The sequence below is a fragment of the Ranitomeya imitator genome, chromosome 5 (assembly GCF_032444005.1).
Source record: "Ranitomeya imitator isolate aRanImi1 chromosome 5, aRanImi1.pri, whole genome shotgun sequence".
NCBI lineage: Eukaryota > Metazoa > Chordata > Amphibia > Anura > Dendrobatidae > Ranitomeya > Ranitomeya imitator.
Genome location: NC_091286.1, coordinates 297565060 through 297587901, shown reverse-complemented (window position 1 = coordinate 297587901; position 22842 = coordinate 297565060). Strand labels below are relative to the sequence as shown.

The 22842-nt window shown below is 43.6% G+C and overlaps 1 protein-coding gene across 2 annotated transcripts in view; it reads left to right on the top strand.

Annotated features, from left to right (window-relative positions):
* The window catches only part of QRSL1 (glutaminyl-tRNA amidotransferase subunit QRSL1), a 121988-nt gene that overhangs the window by 81239 nt on the left and 17907 nt on the right, over positions 1 to 22842 (top strand). For both annotated transcript variants that reach the window (XM_069726280.1, XM_069726282.1), the window contains 2 exons: positions 1074 to 1266; positions 13342 to 13459. In XM_069726280.1, the coding sequence (XP_069582381.1) occupies positions 1074 to 1266; positions 13342 to 13459 (311 nt within the window). The remainder of the gene's footprint in view (positions 1 to 1073; positions 1267 to 13341; positions 13460 to 22842) is intronic.

Sequence of the window (22842 nt, the reverse complement as noted above, 5' to 3'; positions counted from 1 at the left end):
CCTTAGAGCGTGAATCCCTACAAGTTGTAGCCTTAGCAGGGATGCCAGTAGCACTGTGACTTATGAGGTTATTGCTTGATGCCTGTGTCACCTGCTGGTATGGCATACCATCGCGAAAGGTCTGTAAACCAAGTCTTTTAGGTGCCCACCTGAGCTGCTTCACTGCATTAGCTAATGTTGCATTGAGTCTTGTGTACGTTTTATTTTAGTACACTTGATTTTTTTTTCTTACCTTTTGGACAACCAGCTTAAAAAAAAAAAAAAAAAAAACTAAAGCCAGTTTGCTAAAGCTTTTAAAACGGCTGACAAAAGTATATCACCCTATATGACCTCTGGAACACAATTTTTGTTTGAGAGGTTGTTCTGACAAGTAAAAGTCTATGTAGAATAAAGCTGCATTTACACTGAAATAGAACCATGAACCAGCTTTCTTATAAACCCTTGTTTCATGATGATCTGCCAGTGTATCAGGCTGCTGATCACCCGCTCATCGAGCAAAACAGTTGTTTAGTGGGTGAAATTATCTGTTGCGCAGCATAAAAGATCATCGTTCTCATTGGCGCATTGTTTTGTGCAAATGTAAAGGAATTGCACTGTGGAGACAAATGGCAGCCTCTGCACACTCAGCATTGTTGACTGCAGTCAGCCTGTGTTCTCAGACTGTTAAATGTCCAATAATGGGTAAACGTTCACTAATCGGCGATCATTTACTGCCCTTGGTTGGTCCATACAAATGAACTCAGAGGGTCCGTACCACAATTATCCGCTTTGTGTCTATACTGTACCTTTATTTTTTCTTAATGCATTTTTTTCCTCCCAAATTTTGAGAGATATAGCAGTGCGAAAAGTTTCATTGCAAGCTGTATTATGGAGGAATTATCCCCCAAAGTCCTGAATCTACTCTGTAGAGCGCTTTTACAAGTTGAACGCTAAGAAGCAGAGCATTAAAGAAAACGGCATGTTTCATTTTTGGTGTTTTTGCATCTATATCAGTCTAAATGAGTTATTGTTTTGCAATCTGGAACTTTTCTGTGTGTTTTTTTATCTTTGTTTTTTTTTTGTTTTTTGTAAAGGAATATCATGCCCCAGGATTATCTACAGAAATACTCTCTCTCTGGACAAAAGCAACAGATATGTTGGAGAATGCTGGAGCCAGAGTGGTTGAGGTTTCAATGCCTCACACACGCTATTCTATTGTTTGCTACCATGTCTTGTGTACAGCTGAAGTCGCTTCAAATATGGCTCGATTTGATGGACTGGAATATGGTAAATATTAGTTCATTTCACAATAAAAAGGTTATTGAATCTATAGAATTGGTACTTGTAACTTCTGAAATGCTTTACTGTCATATTTACATCTGTTTAACCCCTTCCCGACATTTGCAGTACATGTACGTCATGATCGGGAAGGACTTCCTGACCGTTGCAGTACATGTACATCATATCAATCATGCAACCACCGCGACTAATTGCGCGGCGATCGCACGATTGTCCCTTTTGTTTCTCAAATCAGGGAACATGGTGCCTTTGTCCAGGGGTGGCGATGCTCCCCTCCACCCTCCGCAACTACGATCGCTGTGATTGGCTGTTCAATGCTGAATTGCCAATCGCAGCGTTTCTCAGTGTTTCAGGCAATTAGATTGCCTGAAACACTGATGTCCAGCATAAGATTGGTGCTGTAAGGGCACTGACCATAGGCTGGTGTCTGGCAACCAGGGCCAGCTCTGATTGGTGCAATTGACTATCACACCAATCAGAGCGCACAGATGCACTGTGACCTGTAAGTTACAGCCTTGTACATCCTCAGTCTAGCTTCGGATTTGTACAGGGCAGTCACTCTGTCCGTCCGTGTGCCGTGCTGGTGCCACAGAACCCAGTGCCATCACTGAGATCGTTGCAGCTTGCCTGTGTTCCTGCTGATACCCCTGAAGAAGAAAAAAGAATTTCTGATTCCTCCCTGATCCTTGCCTGATCTTTCCCTAATCACCCTCTACCCCCCTTCCATCCCTTAGTCTCCCACAACTCTTCCCCACCTATGTGCTCTTTTGTGGCAAGGACTTTTTTTTGTCCCCTTTTTGCAACACATCTGTTTGTGCGTTCTACAGCCATCGAGCGCTGGTGGGTGACTAACATCACTGACCTGGCCTCCGATTGTTTTTTGTTTTTGTGAAAAAAGAATCAAGTAAAAAATCATTTAGATAGTTGATACGATTAGATAAAAAATATACTCAATTCAGTAAAAATATACAGTATTAATCGTCATCTAGTACAGTATTTTTTACTGAATTGAGTTAGTGTCAGTAAAGAGAAAAAAAAAATAAGATTAGTTGATTAGATTAGGGACAGTAAAAATAAACCTTAGTAATCATAGACTACTACAGTATTTTTTACTTAATTGGGTTTGTGTCAGCGCGGAACAAAAAAAGAATAATCCGTGCGTCCTACAGCCATTGAGTGCTAATCACTAAGACACATCAGGGATCAACCTCCAGTTGTTGGGAGTTGTTATTTCTTGATTCTTAAAAAAAAAAAATTAGATTAGGGAACGTAAAATATAATGTAGTAATCGTAGACTAGTACTATAATTTTTTTACTGAATTGAATCAGGTTCAATGTCAGTTGTGGATTCTCAGTATTTTTTTTTTTTATATATACTGACGTCCGTTTAGTAAGTTTGTTTTTTATTTTACCACATTTTTATATTTTTCTTTCTATATTCTTTTCTTTTTTTTTTTATTTATAAATCTAGCGATTATAGAACCACCACGCAGAAGCCCCTAGGCAGAAATTGATCCAGCACCTAACGTTACTGACCCCATATGGACCTCACCTCCCGAAAATTATGATCCACATCTGGTGGTGTCAAGTTGGATTCCTGATTGTTTGTGGCGCAATGAGGAATCCAATTTAACACCACCAGCCTCACAGAAATTGAATTTTTCAAAGTCATTTTCTCTGAATATTTTGTAAATCTCATAGTGTTGCAAACAAATTTGTATGTCCAGCAATTTTTATCCCAAAATCTGAATCACCATTTAACAACTAGACCCCTGTAGACACCATAGAAATAATGAAGTTTTGAGGCCTGATTATTCACATAGGGATAGTGAAGAAGCCATAAATTTGGCAATATTGGAGTGTTGACGTTTTGTATGAGGCCATCCACAAATTCTTGCATTGCGGTGATAGTGCACAATGTCCTCCATGAGACACCCCCAACTTTGACCGACGTTTCAAAGTTCGGCTGGTCATTGAGCACTTCAGCAACAAGTTTGCTGAGGTGTACAACTCCCAAAGGGATATTTGCGTGGATGAGTCCCTAACCAATTTCAAGGGGAGGCTCATATTACGGCAATACCTAACCAGTAAGAGGGCCAAATACAGAATTAAGCTGTACAAACTATACGAAAGTACCTCGGGGTACACCCACAAGTTTAGGGTTTATGAAGGGAAGGACACTCTGATTCAATCCCCTGAATTCCCTCCTGACTGGAACTGAGTGGGAAAATTGTGTAGGATTTGGTGCATCCACTGCTGGATCAAGGTTATCACCTCTATGTAGATAACTTTTATACCAGCATCCCATTGTTCAAGTCCCTCTCTCTGTGAGATACAGGAGCCTACAGTACTGTCCACAAAAAATAGAGAGGCTTCCCTAGGATGCTAATTGGGCAGCTGTTTAGAAGGGCGAGGCCAGAGCCCAATAGCGGCAACATGCTGGTGGTCAAGTACACGAACAAGAGGGGTGTCCTTTCTTTGACCACCATACATGTTGATGTCAGCGCTACCAGCTCTGTACGAGGTACCTCTACACAGGTCCTCAAACAACACTGTGTACTGAGGTACAACAAGAACATGGGGGGAGTTGATCTCTCTGGTTAAATCCTCCAGCCGTACAGTACCGTAAGAAAAGCCATGGTATGGTACAAGACGCTGGCCTTGCACATCGTACAGAGGGCAATGTATAATGCCTTCGTACTATCACGATGTACAGGCCAGACCGGGACCATCCTTCAGTTCCAGGAAGTAGTGATCAAGGCCAGTGTACCAGCCCAACATTCCTTTGGTGGGGTCCCTCAAACTGCAAAGAGAGGAAGGACGCAAAAAAGGTGCAAAGTGTATTATAGAAGGGGGATACGAAAAGACACGATTTATGAGTGTGAAATCTGCCCTGCCAAACCTGGTCTGCATATGAAAGACTATTTTAGAGTCTACCACTCATGCATGAACTAAGAAATTTATTTCTGACTTGCACAACTTGCATATGCCAACCTGACTTAAACCACACAACTCATATGCTAACCTGATGCACTCTTCCCTACTTACAGGTCCTTCTCAAAAAATTAGCATATAGTGTTAAATTTCATTATTTACCATAATGTAATGATTACAATTAAACTTTCATATATTATAGATTCATTATCCACCAACTGAAATTTGTCAGGTCTTTTATTGTTTTAATACTGATGATTTTGGCATACAACTCCTGATAACCCAAAAAACCTGTCTCAATAAATTAGCATATCAAGAAAAGGTTCTCTAAACGACCTATTACCCTAATCTTCTGAATCAACTAATTAACTCTAAACACATGCAAAAGATACCTGAGGCTTTTATAAACTCCCTGCCTGGTTCATTACTCAAAACCCCCATCATGGGTAAAGGTACCGTCACACATAGCGACGCTGCAGCGATACCGACAACGATCCGGATCGCTGCAGCGTCGCTGTTTGGTCGCTGGAGAGCTGTCACACAGACAGCTCTCCAGCGACCAACGATCCCGAGGTCCCCGGTAACCAGGGTAAACATCGGGTAACTAAGCGCAGGGCCGCGCTTAGTAACCCGATGTTTACCCTGGTTACCATCCTAAAAAGTAAAAAAAAACAAACACTACATACTTACCTTCCGCTGTCTGTCCTCGGCGCTCTGCTTCTCTGGTCTGGCTGTGAGCGCCGGGCAGCCAGAAAGCAGAGCGGTGACGTCACCGCTCTGCTTTCCGGCTGACCGACGCTCACAGCCAGAGCAGGAGGAGAGCAGAGCACAGCGCTGGAGGACAGACGGCTGTAGGTAAGTATGTAGTGTTTGTTTTTTTACTTTTAGGATGGTAACCAGGGTAAACATCGGGTTACTAAGCGCGGCCCTGCGCTTAGTTACCCGATGTTTACCCTGGTTACCAGCAAAGACATCGCTGAATCGGTGTCACACACGCCGATTCAGCGATGTCTACGGGGAGTCCAGCGACGAAATAAAGTTCTGGACTTTCTCCCCGACCAGCGATCTCCCAGCAGGGGCCTGATCGCTGCTGCCTGTCACACTGGACGATATCGCTAGCGAGGACGCTGCAACGTCACGGATCGCTAGCGATATCGTCTAGTGTGACAGCACCTTAAGACTAGCGACCTGACAGATGTCAAGAAGGCCATCATTGACACCTTCAAGCAAGAGGGTATAAGACCCAGAAAGAAATTTCTCAACAAATAGGCTGTTCCCAGAGTGCTGTATCAAGGCACCTCAATGGTAAGTCTGTTGCAAGGAAACAATGTGGCAGAAAACGCTGTACAACGAGAAGAGGAGACCGGACCCTGAGGAAGATTGTGGAGAAGGACCGATTCCAGACCTTGGGGAACCTGAGGAAGCAGTGGACTGAGTCTGGTGTGGAAACATCCAGAGCCACCGTGCACAGGCGTGTGCAGGAAATGGGCTACAGGTGCCGCATTCCCCAGGTAAAGCCACTTTTGAACCATAAACAGCGGCAGAGGCGCCTGACCTGGGCTACAGAGAAGCAGCACTGGACTGTTGCTAAGTGGTCCCAAGTACTTTTTTCTGATGAAAGCAAATTTTGCATGTCATTCGGAAATCAAGGTGCCAGAGTCTGGAGGAAGACTGGGGAGAAGGAAATGCCAAAATGCCTGAAGTCCAGTGTCAAGTACCCACAGTCAGTGATGGTGTGGGGTGCCATGTCAGCTGCTGGTGTTGGTCCACTGTGTTTCATCAAGGGCAGGGTCAATGCAGCTAGCTATCAGGAGATTTTGGAGCACTTCATGCTTCCATCGGCTGAAATGCTTTATGGAGATGAAGATTTCATTTTTCAGCACGACCTGGCACCTGCTCACAGTGCCAAAACCACTGGTAAATGGTTTACTGACCATGGTATTACTGTGCTCAATTGGCCTGCCAACTCTCCTGACCTGAACCCCATAGAGAATCTGTGGGATATTGTGAAGAGAAAGTTGAGAGACGCAAGACCCAACACTCTGGATGAGCTTAAGGCCGCTATTGAAGCATCCTGGGCCTCCATAACATCTCAGCAGTGTCGCAGGCTGATTGCCTCCATGCCACGCCGCATTGAAGCAGTCATTTCTGCCAAAGGATTCCCGACCAAGTATTGAGTGCATAACTGAACATTATTATTTGTTGGTTTTTTTGTTTGTTATTAAAAAACACTTTTATTTGATTGGATGGGTGAAATATGCTAATTTATTGAGACAGGTTTTTTGGGTTATCAGGAGTTGTATGCCAAAATCATCAGTATTAAAACAATAAAAGACCTGACAAATTTCAGTTGGTGGATAATGAATCTATAATCTATGAAAGTTTAATTGTAATCATTACATTATGGTAAATAATGAAATTTAACACTATATGCTAATTTTTTGAGAAGGACCTGTATATATGCCAACCCGATGTACACTACATAACTCACGTATGCCACCACAAAATTCACGTACCAAGAATACGCTAGATCATTTCCAATATAGGGTTACTAGTGGGGGGTTTCCACTGTTTAGGCATAGCAGGAGCTCTCCAAACATGACATGACACCCGCAGACCATTCCATCAAAGTCTGCATTCCAAAATGTCACGCCTTCACTCCTTCCCTTCCAAACTCCGACAGCCGCCCAAATAGTGGTTTTCCTCCACATAGGGGGTATCCGCATACTCAGGAGAAATTGCACAACAGATTTGGGATTCCATTTTCTCCTTTTACCCTTGTAACAATTTAAAAAAGTTTTGACCAAAAGATAATTTTTGTGGAAAAAATTTTTTTTTTTTATTTTCACAACTCAACGTTATAATTTTTTGTGAAGCACCTGGTGGTTTAAAGTGCTCATGACACATTTAGATAAATTCCTTGGGGGGTCTAGTCTACAAATTGGGGTCACTTGTGGGTGGTTTCTACTGTTTAAGCATATCAGGGGCTCTCCAAATGTGGCATGGCATCCGCTCTCATTTCCAGCCAATTTTGCTTTGAAAAAGTGACCGTGCTCCTACTCTTCCAAACCCTGCCCTGCTCCCAAACAGTGTTTTTTTTCCCACATATGGGGAATCCGCGTACTCAGGAGAAATTACACAACAATTGTTGGGGTCCAATTTCTTCTGTAACCCTCGTGAAAATTTTAAAAAAATTGTGGCTAAAATTTTTTGGGGAAATTTTTTTTATTTTTTCATGGCTCTACTTTCTAAATTTCTGTGAAGCACTTGGGGGTTCAAAATGCTCACCACATATCTAGATAAGTTCCTTGAGGGGTCTAGTTTCCAAAATGGGGTCACTTGTGGGGGTTTCCACTGTTTAAGCACATCAGGGGCTCTCCAAACGTGACATGGCGCCCGCTAAATAATCCCACAAACAACTTTACAGCGTCCAGCGTAAGGCTGCCGTCACACTAGCAGTATTTGGTCAGTATTTTACATCAGTATTTGTAAGCCAGGAGTGGAACAAATAGAGGAAAAGTATAATAGAAACATATGCACCACTTCTGTATTTATCACCCACTCCTGGTTTTGGCTTGCAAATACTGATGTAAAATACTGACCAAATACTGCTAGTGTGACGGCAGCCTAACTCTGCTGCCTCATTATAGTGAATGGACCCTTGGGGTTTTCATCGAAATCACATCATTCGGAGATTTAGATGTAAACCTCGATGTAAGTGTATAGCGCAGGATAAATGTGATTCAAAATGTTATATAAAATGTTCTCAATAAAAGCTTCAACTCAATCCACAAAAGAAGCAAACCCCCACTCAGGTCTGTCTTCTGTCAAGGGAAATAAAGGAGGCTTCCATGTTACTGGTAGCACAAATGCTCTGGAAGAGCACTATGTCTCCTCGCACCCCCAAAAGAAATCCAGCGAATTCTGCACATCCAAATGCCCCTCTCCCTTCTGAACCCCAGTGTGCCTAAACCACATTTAGTGTCCACATGTTTGGCATTTCTGTAGCAATGACAGCCCGCTTCATCCCCTTTCTCATGTACAGCACCATGGAATTAATGGTGCTAAATAAATAATAATAATTATTATCATTATTTATGGGGTACATGTCTACAGATGCATGAGCTGGGCATAGTGTACTGGGCACTAAAATGTACAGGCACGAAAATTGCAAATTTGCAATTTTCACTCTGCAACATCCACTGCTGCTTATTTCTGAAAAACCCCCATGGAGTCACTACACTTATAGATACAGTATATTCCCAGAAGAGTGTATTTTCCAAAATGGAGTCACTTGAATTGGGATTCTGCTTTTCTTGTAATTAGCAGCTCTCTATATGGAGTCTACAAACTAGTTTCTGAAAATGTGTTCTCCAAGAATCAAATGGGTCTCCTTCCCTCCCGAGTCTCACCATGTTGCTAAGCAGTACTGTACAGCCACTTATGGGGCATTGCCACATTCAGTAGAAATTGTATGACAAATTTTGCTGCCATTTTTACCCATTTGTAAAAACAAAATTTGTGTGATAAAAATGTAATTATTTTTTCTTCACTGCCTAATGGTATAAGATTTTGCGACACACCTGTGGTGTCAATATGATCACTGCACCTTTAGACAAATCCAGTGAGAGGTGTAATTTGTAAAATGGGTTCACTTATGGGGGGGGGGTCTTCTGTTCTAGCACCTCAGGGGCTATATGGGGTATCGGTGTATTCAGGAGAAATTGCACGGCAAAGTGTATGCGCCATTTTATCCAATTTGGGGTTAAAGCAATATTTTTGTTTTATTTTCACTGCTCAACGTTATAAAACTTTGTGGAGCCCACTGTAGGTTCAAAGTGTTTTCCGCACATCTAGATAAGTTTCTTGAGTTTACCACCACATATGGGATATCTGTGTACTCAGGAGAAATTTCACAATAAATTGTATGGTCCATTTCCTAATGTTACTCTTATGAAAATGAAAAATTTGGGACTAAAGTAACATTTTTGTGGGAAAATTTTGAATTTAAATTGTTTTCCTTCCATACTGCTTTAATTCTTTTAAGGCTCCTAAAAGGTTAATAAACTTGTTGAATGTGATATTGAGCACAATGAAGTGTGCAGTTTTTAAATTGGTGTCACCTTTGGGTATTTTCTGTCACATAGGGCCCTCACAGTCACTTCAAATGTGATGTGGTCCCTAAAAAATGGTTTTGTAAATTTTGATGGAAAAAATGAAAAATCGCTGATTTAAGTTTTAACCCTTCTATAAAAAAAATTATGTTTCAAAAATGATGCTGATGTGAAGTAGACATGTAGTAGGTTTTATTCATCATCTATTTTGTGTAGTATAACTACAGTATCTGGTTTAAGTGCATAAAATTTGAAATGTTCACATTATTTGTAAACCTTTCGACATTTCATACATTAACCCCTTCATGACCTTGGGATTTTTCGTTTTTCCGTGTTCGTTTTTCACTCCCCTCCTTCCCAGAGCCATAACTTTTTTATTTTTCCGTCAATTTGGCCATGTGAGGGCTTATTTTTTGCGGGACGAGTTGTACTTTTGAACGACATCATTGGTTTTAGCATGTCGTGTACTAGAAAACGGGAAAAAAATTCCAAGTGCGGTGAAATTGCAAAAAAAGTGCAATCCCACACTTGTTTTTTGTTTTGGCTTTTTTGCTAGGTTCACTAAATGCTAAAACTGACCTGCCATTATGATTCTCTGGGTCAGTACGAGTTCATAGACACCTAATATGACTCAGTTATTTTTTATCTAAGTGGTGAAAAAAAATTCCAAACTTTGCTAAAAAAAAAAAAAAATTGCGCCATTTTCTGATACTCGTAGCGTCTCCATTTTTCGTGATCTGGGGTCGGTTGAGGGCTTATTTTTTGCGTGCCGAAATGATATTTTTAATGATAGCATTTTGGTGCAGATACGTTCTTTTGATCGCCCATTATTGCATTTTAATGCAATGTTGCGGCGACCTGAAAAACGTAATTCTGGCGTTTCTAATTTTTTTTCTCGCTACGCCGTTTAGCGATCAGGTTAATGCTTTTTTTTAATTGATAGATCGGGCGATTCTGAGCGCGGCGATACCAAATATGTGTAGATTTTATTTTTTTTTTATTGATTTATTTTGATTGGGGCGAAAGGGGGGTGATTTAAACTTTTATATTTTTTTTATTTTTTTCACATTTTTTTTAACTTTTTTTTTTTACTTTTGCCATGCTTCAATAGCCTCCATGGGAGGCTAGAAGCAGGCACAACGCGATCGGCTCTGCTACATAGCAGAGATCTGCTGATCGCTGCTATGTAGCAGAAATGGAGGTGTGCTGTGAGCGCCGACCACAGGGTGGCGCTCACAGCCACCGGTCATCAGTAATCATAGAGGTCTCAAGGACCTCTATGGTTACCATCCTGACGCATCGCCGACCCCCGATCATGAGACTGGGGTCGGCGATGACGTCATTTCCGTCCGCCCGGCCGGAAGCGGTAGTTAAATGCCGCTGTCTGCGTTTGACAGCGGCATTTAACTAGTTAATAGGTACGGGCAGATCGCGATTCTGCCCGCGCCTATTACAGGCACATGTCAGCTGTTCAAAACATGTCCCGGCTTTGATGCGGGCTCACCGCGGAGCCCTGCATCAAAGCAAGGGATCTGACCTCGGACGTACTATCCTGTCCGAGGTCAGATAGGGGTTAAAATCATATTGACCAAAATTTACCACTCATAGTACATGAAGTGCAACATGTCATGAAAAAATATTCTCAGAGTAACTGGAATTTGTTGAAGCATTCAAGTTTTGAGGTTGGTGAGAATTGTAAAATGTGACCTGGTCAAGAAGGTGAAAACAGGCTTGAGGTGAAGGGGTTATCCCTTAGCGTATGTGCACACGTTGCAGATTTGTCTGCAGAATTTTCTACACAGAATCTGTAGAAAACGCAGGTAAAAATCTGTGCATTTTTTATGTGTTTTTGTTGCGGTTTTGATGCGTTTTTTGTGCAGATTTTCATGCGTTTTTTTTCATGCGGATGTGTCTGCGTTTTTGTAACCTAAATAAAGGTCTATTATTTAACAACAAAAAAAGAATTGTGATATCATTTCTTTGTCCAACCTCTTATTTTACATACTCCATTGAAGAATAATGTTTATAAATACACACAGACAATAGATAGGAGATAGATAATAGGTAGATAATACCAAGGCCGATGTTTAGTAATGAACCTAATCAAATGGTACATAAATAGTTAAACACACACACACAAAATCTGCACGCAATATTTTTAATTTAAAAAAAAAAGGGGGGGGGGGATTCAGTGGGCTCCCGCACAATTTTCTGCGCCAAAGAGGGAATGCCGAAGGCTGGGGGCCGATAATTCTAGACTGGGAAGCTCCATGGGTATTATCCCCTTCCCGCAGTTGTATATTTAGCCTTTACTGGCTTTACTGCCCTGTAGCGGTGGCATATGGGGTAATATGGGGTTAATGTCACCTTTGATTGTAAGGTTGCATTAAGCCCAGTTAGTAATGGAGAGGTATCCATAAGATACCTATCCAATACTAATCCTATAGTAGTGAAAGAGTTAAATAAAGACACAGCCAGAAAAAAGTATTTTAATATTTTGAATTTCACCTGGTGAAGGTCCACTGTGTTGTATCAAAGCCAAAGTCAGCACAGCCGTCTACCAGGAAATTTTTGAGCACTTCATGATTCCCTCTGTCGACAAGCTTTTTGGAGATGGAAATTTAATTCTCCAGCAGGAATTGGCACCTGTCCACACTGCCCAAAGTTTCAATACCTGGTTTAAAAACAACAGTATCACTGTGCTTGATTGGCCATCAAAATCGTTTGACCTTAACCCCATAGATAATCTATGGTGTTCTGCAGGGGTCCACAACTCCAGGCCTCGAGGGCCGCCAACAGTGCAAGTTTTCAGGATTTCTTTAGTATTGCATCGGTGGTAATGTGATCATCTGCACAGGTGATGATTCCAACCCCTGTGCAATACTAAGGAAATCCTGAAAACCTGCACTGTTGGCGGCCCTCGAGGCCTGGAGTTGGGGACCACTGGTGTACTGTATTGTCAAGAGGAAGATGAGACACCAGACCCAACAATGCAGACAGCTGAAGGCTGCTGTCAAAGCAACCTGGGCTTCCATAACACCTCGGCGGTGCCACAGACTGATCGCATCCATGCCACAATGTATTGATGCAAAAGGAGCCCCAACCAAGTATTAAGTGCATATACCGAACATACATTTCAGTAGACCCAAATTTCGCAAGTTAAAATAATTCTTTCAAGCTGGTGTTATAAAGTATTCTAATTTACTGAGATAATGACTTTGGGGTTATCATTGGCTGTAAGCCATAATCATCAACATTAACAGAAATAAACACTTGAAATAGATCATACTGTTTGTAATGACTCTATATAATATGAGTTTCACTTTTTGTATTGAAGAACTGAAATAAATTAACTTTTTAATGATATTCTAATTTTGTGAGATGCACCTGTATGTTTTGTTGTTTTTTTTTTTTTTTTTTTTACTACTGAACACATGCAATGTCTGATGGGACGGCTTTCCCATCAGCGGCAATGCTGTCACTTTGGGCATTCATAGCTGGATGGGAGCAGTAATCCCATCAGACAATGGCTGCGTACACAGACCCACACACACACAGACCCACACACACAGACCCCCGCACACAGACACGCACATATTCTCCGCCCACACACTTCCCTCTTCCCGATCTGCAGCATTTCTCGCGCTCACATCCACAGCAAATCCGCAGATCTTTCTTACACCTGTGGTTTTGCACATGTGCCTGACTCAATGAAAGTCAATGGGTGCAGAAACGCTGCAGGTCCGCAAAAAGAATTGACATGCTGCGGAAAATAAAACGCTGCAAATCTGCACTGATTTTTCTGCAGCATGTGCACAACAATTCTTCATTTCACATAGAATAACATTGGTGGTGCACTACACTGCGGATTTGATGCAATTCCGCGCGTCAGAAAACGCTGCGGATCCGCATCAAAATCTGCAACATGTGCACATAGCCTTAGGCTTCATTTATGTTTTACCTTTATGCTGTTATTATTGTGTATTCAGCAACGTGGCTTTTTTATGCTTTACAGGGCATCGGGCTGATGTCGAAGTTTCAACAGAAGCTATGTATTCTACAACCAGAAGAGAAGGTTTTAATGATGTTGTAAGAGGAAGAATATTATCTGGAAACTTCTTCCTTCTAAAACAGTAGGTCATTGTTTTTGAAAGCCGCTGCTTGCTCCCTCATACAATGTTTACTTTTAATTTTGAAACTGCATGAAAATAATTATGAAAAAAAAAAACCCAGGTACAAAAAAAGATTAAAAGGAGTTGTGCTTCCATTAAATATTAAATTATTAGTAAAAATTATAAAGCCCTAGTTTGTAAAAAAAAAAAAAAAAAAAAAAATTGGGACACTGTGTAAAATGTAAAGAAAGCATGAATGATTTGAAAGTCTTACAGCGATATTGTATTCACAATGGAACACATATCATAAGGGTATGTGTCCACGTGCAGTAAACGCTGCGTGTTTGACGCTGCATAGGGACACAGCGTCAAACACCCAGCGTCCAGATGTTACAGCATAGTGGAGGGGATTTAATGAAATCCCGTCTCCACTATGCGTGGTAACATGCACGCGGCGGCCCTGCAACTCCGGATATGCTGCGCGTCTTTTCAGATCGCAGCATGTCCGTATATCTTGCGGCAACGCTGCGTCGCTGCAAGATATAGCACAGGGCCCTATGGTGGGGAGCGATGATCCCGGATATGTGCTATGAACACATCGGGCATCATCGCGTCCCAGAAAGGGGGCGGGGCTTACCGCAGAGCGTGTTTGCCTCTCCGACGATACCGCCGGCCATCCTGAAAGTGGACACATACCCTTAGTTGAAAGTTAGATATTTTCCCTACATCAGAGGATGTTACCCCTTTACTAATAGGGAGAGGAAATGCCAAAGAGGTTAAATAACCCTTCCCACATCCTCCCCCTCAGTGTTCTTTCCTGTCCCTACTAGGGATGAAGAGGTCATCCACGGTTTGCTGTGCCAGCAACAGTCACCGGGGAAAAAGAGATTCAGGCAGGGGAGCAGACTTACCTCTCCTATTCTGGACTCGGGGACCCCCCTCCAGTCCGCACCTGTGAGGGATTCTTCGGCTGGAGGTCACTCTGAGCTCTCCTACTCCCTCTCCTCCGGCATTGTGGATCCAGAGCAGTGTGTTGTGCTGGGCGCTCATGCTCGAAGACTTCTGGGTCTGAAGCCGGCGGTAGGATGGGATGTCACACGCCAGCCTGCTTCTGCATGCAGAGAGGATTCTTGCGTTCCACGCTGGAACACATAGGCAAATTACAGCACAGATCTTGTCGGCGAGCCCCTCCCCAACCCCCCCACATTTGGACATCAGAGGGAGGAGGTCAGGTGCTCGAGTCCGGTCGCCCTTATAAGAGCCCCGGACAAGGAAGATATCTAAGGTAAGACCACTGTGTGGTAAACAGCATGGAGATGTCAGGTTCCTCTCGCTCTGCGTCTGCAGATACCAGCACCCTCCCGGTCCCAGTGAGTACTCTGGCATGGGGTGTCCATTCCCTGTGTGCAGGTTTAGAGCCTTGTTATTCCTTGTTCCCTTTCTTGTAGGGGGACAAGGAACCTACACCAGGAATCAAGTCCAAGGCTTCACTGGGATGTGCAGTCTGTTCAAGAAAAGCTGCCCTCTTCGCATAAGCAGGCATTAGGCAAAGAGTGCACTGAGAAATTCATCAGGGAAGAGCAACCATCTTTGATGGAAGAAATTAAGGGCCTAATCCAACAGGAAATAAAAACCTCCCTGGCCGCTTTTTCCCAGCCCGCACCCTCTCCCAGTGTCCTTTCACAAGCTAAAAGGGGGAAGCTTAATTTAGAGGAGGAAAGGGATGATGACTCTCAGGATGAAACGTCAATCCCAGACGAACCTCTAGAAGAAGGCAAATTAATCCTGCACCCAGAGGTCTCCCAACATTAGAGATATATTTCTCAGGTGATATAGAGGAACTCCTCATGGCAGTAAGGAGGACCATGGAGTTTGAGGAGGATAAGACTGCCCAGACGGTAGATGAAGAAATGTTCGGGCTTCTCCGTTCTAGGAAGAAGCAGGTATTTCCAATTCATAAAAAACATCTGGGACCTGGTCCTAGAAGAGTGGGAATGCCCAGAAAAGAGGCTGACCATTCCAGCGGAGATGAAGGATGTGTTCACTGTGGACGATGAGATGCCAGCGGGAAAGGATGGGGAGCCATGGTATCCCAACATGTATTCCATTGATGCTGGTCAGACGAGATAAGCCGTTGATCCTCTAACTTAAAAGAACTGAAGGCGGTAGAAGAGGTCCTCAAGACCGCAGTAACCCTAGTCCAGGATACCCTTGTCAAAATATTCTCAGCCAACATGACAACAGTTGCCCACCTTCGTCTTCAAGGAATTACAAGGCACAAGGACCTGAAAGCAATATCAGCCAGAATATTCTTGTTGTCTGAAGAACACCTCTCCCTGTCCGCTCTGCACATAAAGGGTGCAATAAACATACAGGCCGATTTTCTGAGCAGAACAGAAATCCATCCAGGGGAATGGAGTCTAGATCCCGTGGTCTTTCAGATACTGACCAGATGGTGGGGCCATGCAGAGGTAGATCTGTTTGCAAGTGGACAGAGCACAAAAGTGGTTCAATATTATTCACTAAATCCAGCTAATCCCTGCTTAGGTGTAGATGCGTTAGCCCACTCATGGACATTCACACTGGCCCATGGCTTCCCTCCATTACCAATCCTACCAAGGGTTCTACAAAGGATAAGAATGAAAAAGGTCAAGGTAATCTTGGTAGCACCATTCTGGCCCAAAAGAAGATGGTTCGGTACCCTTGCCTAACTCAGGATTGAAGAACCGGTAGAGCTACCCCCGGTCAGAAGCGTCCTCCACCAGCTGCCAATCTTTCATCTGGATCCCGAGAGGTTACATCTGAAGGCCTGGCTTATGAGTTCTCTATCCTGAAGACCAGAGGATTGACAGAAAGGGTCATTAGGACTCTACAGAAAAGCCAAAAGGCAGTAACAAACTCTTTGTACCAGAAGATATGGAAGACCTTTATCTCATGGAGTGCACCCGAACGAACTAATCCACACCAGCCGGACTTAAGGTACCTTCACACATAACGATTTCGTTAATGATATCGTTGCTTTTTGTGACGTAGCAACGATATCGTTAACGAAATCGTTAAGCGTGACAGGGACCAACGATCAGGCCCCTGCTGGGAGATCGTTGGTCGCTGGGTATGATGAGGACCTTTTTTTTTGGTCGCTGATCACCCGCTGTCATCGCTGAATCGGCGTGTGTGACGCCGATCCAGCGATGTGTTCACTGGTAACCAGGGTAAATATCGGGTTACTAAGCACAGGGCCACGCTTAGTAACCCGATATTTACCCTGATTACCATTGTAAAAGTTAAAAAAAACAAAAAAAAAAACAGTACATACTCACATTCCGATGTCTGTCACGTCCCCCGGCGTCCACAGGGTTAAAACTGCTTTCGGCAGGAGCGCTGCTAATGCACGCGCTGCTGCCGAGAGCTTTCCCTGCACTGTGTCAGCGCCAGCCGGCCGTAAAGCAAAGCACAGCGGTGACTTCACCGCTGCTTTACGGCCAGCGCTGACACAGTGCAGGGAAAGCTCTCGGCAGCAGCACGTGCATTAGCAGCTCTCCTGCCGAAAGCAGTTTTAACCCTGTGGACGCCGGGGGACGTGACAGACATCGGAATCTGAGTATGTACTGTTTTTTTTTTTTATTTATTTTTTAACTTTCACAATGGTAACCAGGGTAAATATCGGGTTACTAAGCGCGGCCCTGCGCTTAGTAACCCGATGGTTACCCTGGTTACCCGGGGACTTCGGCATCGTTGAAGCCAGTTTCAACGATGCCGAAGTTGTTCCCCGGATCGTTGGTCGCTGGAGAGAGCTGTCTGTGTGACAGCTCCCCAGCGACCACACGACGACTTACCAACGATCACGGCCAAGTCGTATCGCTGGTCGTGATCGTTGGTAAGTCGTTTAGTGTAACGGTACCTTTAGCTTGGATACTGGATTTTCTGCATGAAGGGCCAGAGAAGGTCTCAGACCTAGGACCCTCAAAGTCCAGGTGGCGGCCCTAAGCTCATATTTTGATCAGACGATGGAGCTACGAACTTAGTTCCGTCCTGGGACCTCATTGTGGTCTTGAAGGAGCTCACACTAGCACCTTTCAAGCCCTTGTCATCCATAGACGTAGACAGACTCTCCTGGAATGCAGCCTTCCTGGTAGCAATAACTACAGCCAGAAGAGTGGGTGAATTACAAGCTCTCTTGATGATGATAATAATAATAATCAACAAACCCTACGTGAAGATATTCCAGGACCGACTTATTCTGTGATTGGATCCGTCATTTCTTCCCAAAGTAGTCTGAGTTTAATAAGTCTCAGGAGATAATTCTTCCCTCCTTCTATCAAGAGCCAGGAAATAAGGAAGAAGAACAGTTCCACACTTTGGACGTTCGTAGAACGGTACTCTATTACCTTCAGGTGATGGAAAAAACTAGGAAGGACCAAAACCTGTTTGTTCACCTTCGAGGCCAGAATAAGGGAGAGAAGACTTCCAGATCCACGATCGCCAACTGGATCAAGAGAGCAATCTTGGTGACATATCATGTCCAGGGCCTTCCACTGCCAGAGAAATTTACGGCTCACTCTACCAGAACAACGTCTGTCTCCTGGGCCGAGAAAGCCAGTTCTTCCATCGAGCAGATATGCAGTGTTGCTACCAGGTCTTCGGTCCATATGTTCTCCAGCATTACAGGCTAGACCTGATGTCACAAGAGGACTTAGCCTTCTGGAGAAAAGTCCTCCCAGCTATAGTCTCTCCCTAAAACATTACTCTTGGTTACTGCTCCGGTGTGCTGTCATGTGGGGGTTACTAGAGAAAATAGAATTAGACTTACTGGTAATTCGGTTTCTTGGAACCCACGACAACCTGGGTAGTCCCTCCCTTTGCTTAATTTTCATTCTTTAAAGAGAATAAATATAATTTGAAATATAAATATAATTTGAAGCATTCTTTCTCCTGTGGTCCTTTATAATAACACTGAGGGGAAGGATATGGGAGGACTTATTTAACCTCTTTGGCACTTCCTGTCCCTATTAGGAAAGGGGTAACATCCTCCAGTGTGCTGTTGTGGTGGGTTACTAGAAACCAAATTACCAGTAAGTCTAATTCTATTTTTCCATTTATTCTGAAAAAATGAACTTTTAAAAATTGACAGCAGTGGCTTTCTTTTCAATTTACACAGCATCCAAGCTTTTTTTTGGACTTGGGGTTATAAAAAAGTAAACTGTTTAAAAACAATTACAGTAGCTCCAATGAATGGAAAAAGAAAAATGTTACAGGTTTTTTTTTTCTGCTAAAATAATTTAAAAAAAACTACTGTATTTTCCGGTGTATAAGATGACTTTTTAACCCCTGAAAAACCTCAGAAAAGTTGGGGGGGTCGTCTTATTCGCCGGTGTCGCCTTATACGGCGGTTGTGGAGCATGCTGCGGTCGACTGTCGCCTTATACGGCGGCGCCACATATGGCGGGGGGGGGAAAAACGGTCTTGATGAAGAGGTGAGGGGGCACCTTACTGGAAGGTGAAGCAAGCTGCAGGCGCTCCAGAGATCAGCGGGAGAGCGGTGCTGTGCCCAGAAGACACGCCTCTTTCACCTGTCTGGCCCGCCCTTGTATCTCTGCCTCTCGCTCTGGAGCACTGCAGTGACGAGGCAGTGGCGCAGGTGCGCATATGCGGGATCCTCCAGAGCGAGAGAGGCAGAGATACAAGGGCAGGCCAGAGAGGTGAAAGAGGTGTGTCTTTTGGGCACAGCGCCGTCCTGGCTGTTTTCCATACCCTGGGACACCTGCGCTCTCTGGAGGTATCAGTAATAGGTACAAGGGCGGGCCAGAGGGATGCACTCTAATAGTCTTGGTGACAGGAAGGGCAGGGCAGACAGGGACCATTCCAAGCAGGGCTTGTATACAACAACCAGCCAATCGCAAGGTTCATCATCAGTATCTGTACCTGTTTACCAGTACATACAGTGCATTACAAATGGCCAGCAGTCAAAACCCCATCATGTCTCCACCAGCAAGAAAAAAGAAATATGAAGCCAGTTTTAAACTTAAAGTTGCAAATTTTGCCATGGAACATAATAACTGCACTGCGGCAAGACAATTTGGTGTAACAGAAAAGATGGTTCAGGACTGGAAAGCAAATGAAAAAGCATTAAAGAGTATGCCAAGGGGTAAGTGTGCATTAAGAAGAGGCACCCCACATTAGCCAGAACTTGAAAAACATGTAGCAGACATGGTGAATGAGCACCGCCAAAGCGGTGTAGTGACACGAAATCAAATACGTTTGTTTGCACTTCAGTGGGCCAAATCTAACCCAGATCACAGCAACAGCTTTAAGGCCACTGTATCCGGGTGTACTAGATTCATGGCAAGGCAAAATATGGTACTGAGGCAAAAGTTGAAAATTGCCCAAAAATTACCTGCAGATCTTGATGGCAAAGTGAATAGTTTCCATCAATACGTAATACAACAGCGCACTAAACATGGCTATCCGTTAAGTAGTATTTGAAATATGGATGAAACTCCAATGAATTTTGATATGGTTGGAAATAAAACTGTCTATCAAAAAGGTGAAAAAACAATTTTAATTAAAATAACGGGGCATGAGAAGTCTAGTTTTACAGTGGTATTAGGATGCACAGCTGATGGCGGCAAACTGAGACCAATGATTATTTTTAAAAGAAAAACAGTGCCAAAACTCAAGTTCCCTGTTGGTTGTTTTGTGCATGTGAATGAAAAAGGCTGGATGGATGAAGAAGGGGTAAAGCTATGGCTTGATAATGTATGGAGCAGGCGACCAGGTGGACTTATTAACAAATGTAGTCTACTGGTGTGGGATATGTTCAGGGCTTATTTAACTCCTAGCACCAAGCAAAGACTTGCAAGACTAAACACACATGCTGCAGTTATTCCTGCAGGCTTGACATCGTTAGTACAGCCACTGGATGTGTGCCTAAATAAGCCATTTAAAGATCGCATTCGAGAACAGTGGAATGAATGGATAGTTAGCGGAGAAAAGTCATTCACAAAAGGAGGAAACATGCGTGCTCCACAGTTGGATGTTTTGTGCAAGTTTGTCATAAAAGCCTGGAATGATATTGGTGCAGAAACAGTAATCAAGTCTTTCAAGAAGTGTGGCATATCAAATTCATTAGATGGTATGGAGGACGACTACTTGTGGCAAGATGAAGAGGAAGCTGAAGCTGAGCCCACACCATCTGATACGGAATTCGATCCATACGATGACTGCCTTACAGCTGTATCACAAGATCTCATTGATGTATTTATGAAATCAGATGACGAACAGGAGGATTTTGAAGGCTTTTAACCCCTTCATGACCTTGAGATTTTCCATTTTTCCATGTTCGTTTTTCACTCCCCTCCTTCCCAGAGCCATAACTTTTTTATTTTTCCGTCAATATGGCCATGTGAGGGCTTAGCATTGGTTTTAGCATATCGTGTACTAGAAAACGGGAAAAAAATTCCAAGTGCGGTGATATTGCAAAAAAAAAAGTGCAGTCCCACACGTTTTTTGTTTGGCTTTTTTGCTAGGTTCACTAAATGCTAAAACTGACCTGCCATTATGATTCTCCAGGTCAGTACGAGTTTATAGACACCTAACTTGTCTAGGTTATTTTTTATCTAAGTGGTAAAAAAAAATTCCAAACCTTGCTAATAAAAAAAAAATTGCGCCATGTTCCGATACCCGTAGCGTCTCCATTTTTCATGATCTGGGGTCGATTGAGGGCTTATTTTTTGCGTGCTGAGCTGTCATTTTTAATGATACCATTTCGGTGCAGATACGTTCTTTTGATCGCCCGTTATTGCATTTTAATGCAATGTCGCGGTGACCAAAAAAACGCAATTCTGGCATTTCGGATTTTTTTCTCGCTATGCTGTTTAGCGATTAGGTTAATGCTTTTTTTATTGATAGATCAGGCGATTCTGAACGCGGCGATACCAAATATGTGTAGGTTTGATTTTTTTTTTTTATTGATTTATTTTGAATAGGGCGAAAGGGGGGTGATTTAAACTTTTTTATTTATTTTTTTTCTACACATTTTTTTTTTACTTTTTTTTTTTTTTTTTTTTTTTAACTTTTGCCATGCTTCAATAGCCTCCATAGGAGGCTAGAAGCTGGCACAACGCGATCGGCTCTGCTACATAGCAGCGATCATTAGATCGCTGCTATGCAGCAGAAATGCAGGTGTGCTATGAGCGCTCACAGCTACTGGGGATCAGTAACCATAGAGGTCTCAAGGACCTCTATGGTTACTATACAGAGGCATCGCTGACCCCGATCATGTGACGGGGGTTAGCAATGCGCTCATTTCCGGCTGCCCGGCCGGAAGCACGGTTAAATGCCGCTGTCAGAATTTGACAGTGGCATTTAACTAGTTAATAGCGGCGGGTGAATCACGATTTCACCCGCCGCTATTGTGGGCACATGTCAGCTGTTCAAAACAGCTGACATGTCCCAGCTTTGATGTGGGCTCACCGCCGGAGCCCGCATCAAAGCGGGGATTCTGACCTCGGACGTACTATCCCGTCCAAGGTCAGAAAGGGGTTAAAGGGAAACTGTTTACAGCAAAGCCTGTAAAAATACCGTAGCTTGCAGTTATGATGGGCATTGCTAACAGGGACTTGACCGGCACTTGCTCTCTCTATTGTTTGTTATCTTTTTCTTATTATCAGTTCCAGTTTGGTTGACAGCTTAAGGTACCTTCACACATAACGATATTGTTAACGATATCGTTGCTTTTTGTGACGTAGCAACGATATCGTTAATAAAATCGTTTTGTGACAGCGACCAACGATCAGGCCCCTGCTGTGCCATCGTTGGTCGCTGAACAAAGGCCAGAACTTTATTTCGTCGCTGGATCTCCCGTGGACATCGCTGGATCGGCGTGTGTGACACCGATCCAGCGATGTCTTCACTGGTAACCAGGGTAAACATCGGGTAACTAAGCGCAGGGCCGCGCTTAGTAACCCGATGTTTACCCTGGTTACCATCCTAAAAGTAAAAAAAACAAACAGTACATACTTCCCTAACGCTGTCTGTCCTCCAGCGCTGTGCTCTGCACTCCTCCTGTACTGGCTGTGAGCGTCGGTCAGCCGGAAAGCAGAGCGGTGACGTCACCGCTCTGCTTTCCGGCCGCTGTGCTCACAGCCAGTACAGGAGGAGTGCAGAGAAGCACAGCGCCGGGGACAGACAGCGGTAGGTAAGTATGTACTGTTTGTTTTTTTTACTTTTAGGATGGTAACCAGGGTAAACATCGGGTTACTAAGCGCGGCCCTGCGCTTAATTACCCGATGTTTACCCTGGTTACCGGCATCGTTGGTCGCTGGAGAGCGGTCTGTGTGACAGCTCTCCAGCGACGCTGCAGCGATCCGGATCGTTGTCGGTATCGCTGCAGCGTCGCTTAATGT